Below are 3146 nucleotides of genomic sequence, written 5' to 3'. Positions count from 1 at the left end.
ATGCTAAACACTGCAGAAAAACCGGGTGGTCCTCAGTCTTTTGAAATCGGAATCAGTGTGGGCGACGGAAATATGAAGTTCACTTCAGAAGACAGCAAGGCGCTTTTGCGACATGACATCGAAATCGCAAAGTCAGAAAGCGACAATCGGCTTTATCTAGCAGTCACATTAAGGAATCAGTTGAAGGTCCTCCTCATAAGTGATCCTCAAACCGATAAGGCGGCAGCCTGTCTGGCCGTTGGAGTCGGCAGTTTTTCTGATCCAGCTGACGTGCCTGGTTTGGCGCATTTCTGTGAACACATGATCCTTCTGGGAAGCCAGAAGTATCCGGGAGAAAACGAGTACTCTAAATTCATAACTTCACACAATGGATACTGCAATGCATTTACTTCTACAACAGAAACTTGTTACGTTTTTGACATTGTTCCTGAATATCTCTATGAAGCACTCGAAAGGTTTTCAGAACTATTCGTTGCACCACTCTTCACGGAATCAGCCACTGAGCGTGAGGTTCGTTTTCATCTCGTTTGCATAGTTTTCATCTTGTTAGTCTTGCATATCAGTCATGTGGCTTTATGTATTCAACGTAAAAAATTGGGGTCTGTAATTGGGATCCTTTTTGACTTACAATAATAGATTATGAAAATAACAAAACCTTCCTTTCTACGTGAGCCGGCTAACAAAAGGACGTTTTGCCTATATCAGGTGTCAAGATTATCTGACTTATATGTGACTTTGTTTAGGTTAATGCTGTTGATTCAGAGCACGAGAAAAATTTGGCCGTCGACAATCGCCGTATCATGCAAATTGATAAAATTATGGCTGCACCAGAGCACGATTATGCTAAATTTACCACCGGTAATAAGGAAACGCTCTTTGACACTCTCAAGGCGAATTCAAGGAACGTTCGTGATGAACTTATTAAGTTTTATGAAAATTTTTACTCCTCCAATATCATGGCTGTGACGATTCTCGGGAAAGGTATAATTTGTTCCATACACTCCGAAATTGTACTCATTAAAATGCCTTTTTAATGCAAGTTGGGCAATACTTGAAATTTGCTTATTACCGACGTAGCGTTAAGTTATGCTTTGGTATCGCTCTTTCGTAAAACAAGTAAAGATTTCGAACAATCGCTTTGCCTCTCATTTTTACAAATTGTCTATTTTGGCTCAAATTTGTTATCCTCATTAGTTATCGTGATTAGAACACCAATATTTTGATGCAAATTGCTTGAAACCCCAGTGACCACTAGATTATGAAAATGTATTTTAAACTCAGGCTTGTACAATGGTCATTTGAATGCTTTGAGTGTCACGATAATCGTGCTGCATAATCATCAGCCGTATAGCAAGTACACATAATGCCTCATCCTTTGCCTCCAAGAATCGTTGGATGAAATGGCGAGTAAATACGCCCCCCTGTTTGAAAACATACCGAACCGAAATGTAATACCGAAGTCATGGATGACCACCCCTTGGACAAAAGAATATTTACAGGTAATTTGAATTTCTCATTTTATTTATGAAGCAGTCGTGTCTTGCGAGCTTCACTAAACTTGTGTTTATCTTTTAAGAAAAAAATATATATAGTTCCTGTCAGAGATTTTCATGAGCTTCGCATTATTTGGCCCATCAAGGACTATACCAAATTCTACAAGTCGGCGGCAAGTCTAGTTTAATTTTTGTCTATATTTTAACTATCTCCTCTTTATGCCCTTTCAAGACTCCCCAGCCGTAATAGTATATTTAGTCGATAACAAATGGTTTAGTCCTACTTACTAACTATATAAGGGAACCTACTTAGGGTATTTGCCGATGTTGACATTCCTGCAAAGCCAATAGCTGATGATAACATTAAGTGGCTTCCTAAAGAATGTAATGTCATCTCAGAAAGTTCAGATTTTTTAGAAGCTAAATCATTGCACTCTAAATGAATTTGCTCGAGATAAATGTACTGGGGCGGCATTAGTTAATGACCACCATAGTTGTGTTTGAAGGCGTCATTCCTGCTAACTACCTTCTCAACTGTTCCCTCCGCCTTTGGGTGTATAAAGCTTGCTGTAAAATAACAGGTAGCGATACTTAGATAAATTAGGAATCATGAGATAGAAAAAGGTCTTAGTTTACCCGTGAATGTGAGGCTCTTGTAAATGAGCACTCTTGGTATTATTCATCCTAACTTATCATGTACGCAGTAACTCGTTCGTCGTATTTTATCCTGGGTTAACAGAGTTTTAGTCCATCTGGTCTGCTAACTTTGATTGAGCAAACCCCTTTCAATTATGCCTGGATATCAATCCAAATGGTTAAATTTCCGCTTTTATTCTTCTTGCTGATAAATTTTCGATGCTTAAAAACTATTTATATCCACCCTTTTTCCCCTCATTTTTAAAAGCCTGGCTTGCTAATTTTCACGCTTACCGCAGTATCACCTATGCATAATTCCTTTTTAAAATAAAAAAAGTTTGGGTGTGATTCATTCTACAATATTTTTGGCATCCAACCATTGCTGTTCATTTACACCTGAAGATGTTTTTTAGTCATAAAAGTCGCGAGGCGACTTATATATGGATGAAAAGGATGGTAGGGAGTCAGAGGCATTGGCTTTGTGAGAATGCCAAGTCGTGAGCAGCGGAAATGATAACAAGCATCTTCTCATGATGTCCTGGTCTTCATTGGTGTTATTTTTGTTCCCCTCATCCAGCCTTGCAGATACCTGACACACCTACTCGGCCATGAATCAGAGGGCAGTCTGTTGAGTGCATTGAAGCGACGCAGTCTCGCGACTGATTTGATGACTGAGACCTATAGACCGGGTTCTGGCTTCGCTTGTGTCATCCTCTATGCCAGTCTCACCGACAGTGGCCTCGGTGCGTCTCTCCCAATTTAGCCTTTGTTTATGTAAACTTACTTCGTGGGTGTTCAGTGTTTACCACGTATCTGCTCGCGCCGCTTGCAGGGTGTTTATTTGCGAAATCGTAGGACAATAGGTCGGTTTATTTGGTGCTTTTGCTATCACGTTGGCTGCTAGCGTCACATAAACGTGACCGATTGAACACATCTGGGCTATGCTAACCGATTTGCCTCCGAGACAGATCCGCGTAGCGAACTCGTCACACACAAGGTGTTCAATCAAACACCACC

The 3146-nt window shown here is 40.3% G+C and overlaps 1 protein-coding gene across 1 annotated transcript in view; it reads left to right on the top strand. All coding sequences in view use genetic code 11, as the record gives it.

Annotated features, from left to right (window-relative positions):
- Nucleotides 1-3146, top strand: part of EGR_05548 (Insulin-degrading enzyme) — a gene marked incomplete at both ends in the record, with an annotated part of 13526 nt that continues 10380 nt past the window's right edge. Inside the window, 5 exons of the mRNA XM_024494797.1 lie at nucleotides 1-510; nucleotides 744-981; nucleotides 1387-1499; nucleotides 1577-1675; nucleotides 2707-2872. Coding sequence (XP_024350845.1) covers nucleotides 1-510; nucleotides 744-981; nucleotides 1387-1499; nucleotides 1577-1675; nucleotides 2707-2872 — 1126 coding nt within the window. The remainder of the gene's footprint in view (nucleotides 511-743; nucleotides 982-1386; nucleotides 1500-1576; nucleotides 1676-2706; nucleotides 2873-3146) is intronic.

The sequence above is a fragment of the Echinococcus granulosus genome (assembly GCF_000524195.1).
Source record: "Echinococcus granulosus chromosome Unknown EG_S00041, whole genome shotgun sequence".
Classification (NCBI taxonomy): Eukaryota; Metazoa; Platyhelminthes; class Cestoda; order Cyclophyllidea; family Taeniidae; genus Echinococcus; species Echinococcus granulosus.
This window is presented reverse-complemented; position numbering and strand designations above follow the sequence as displayed.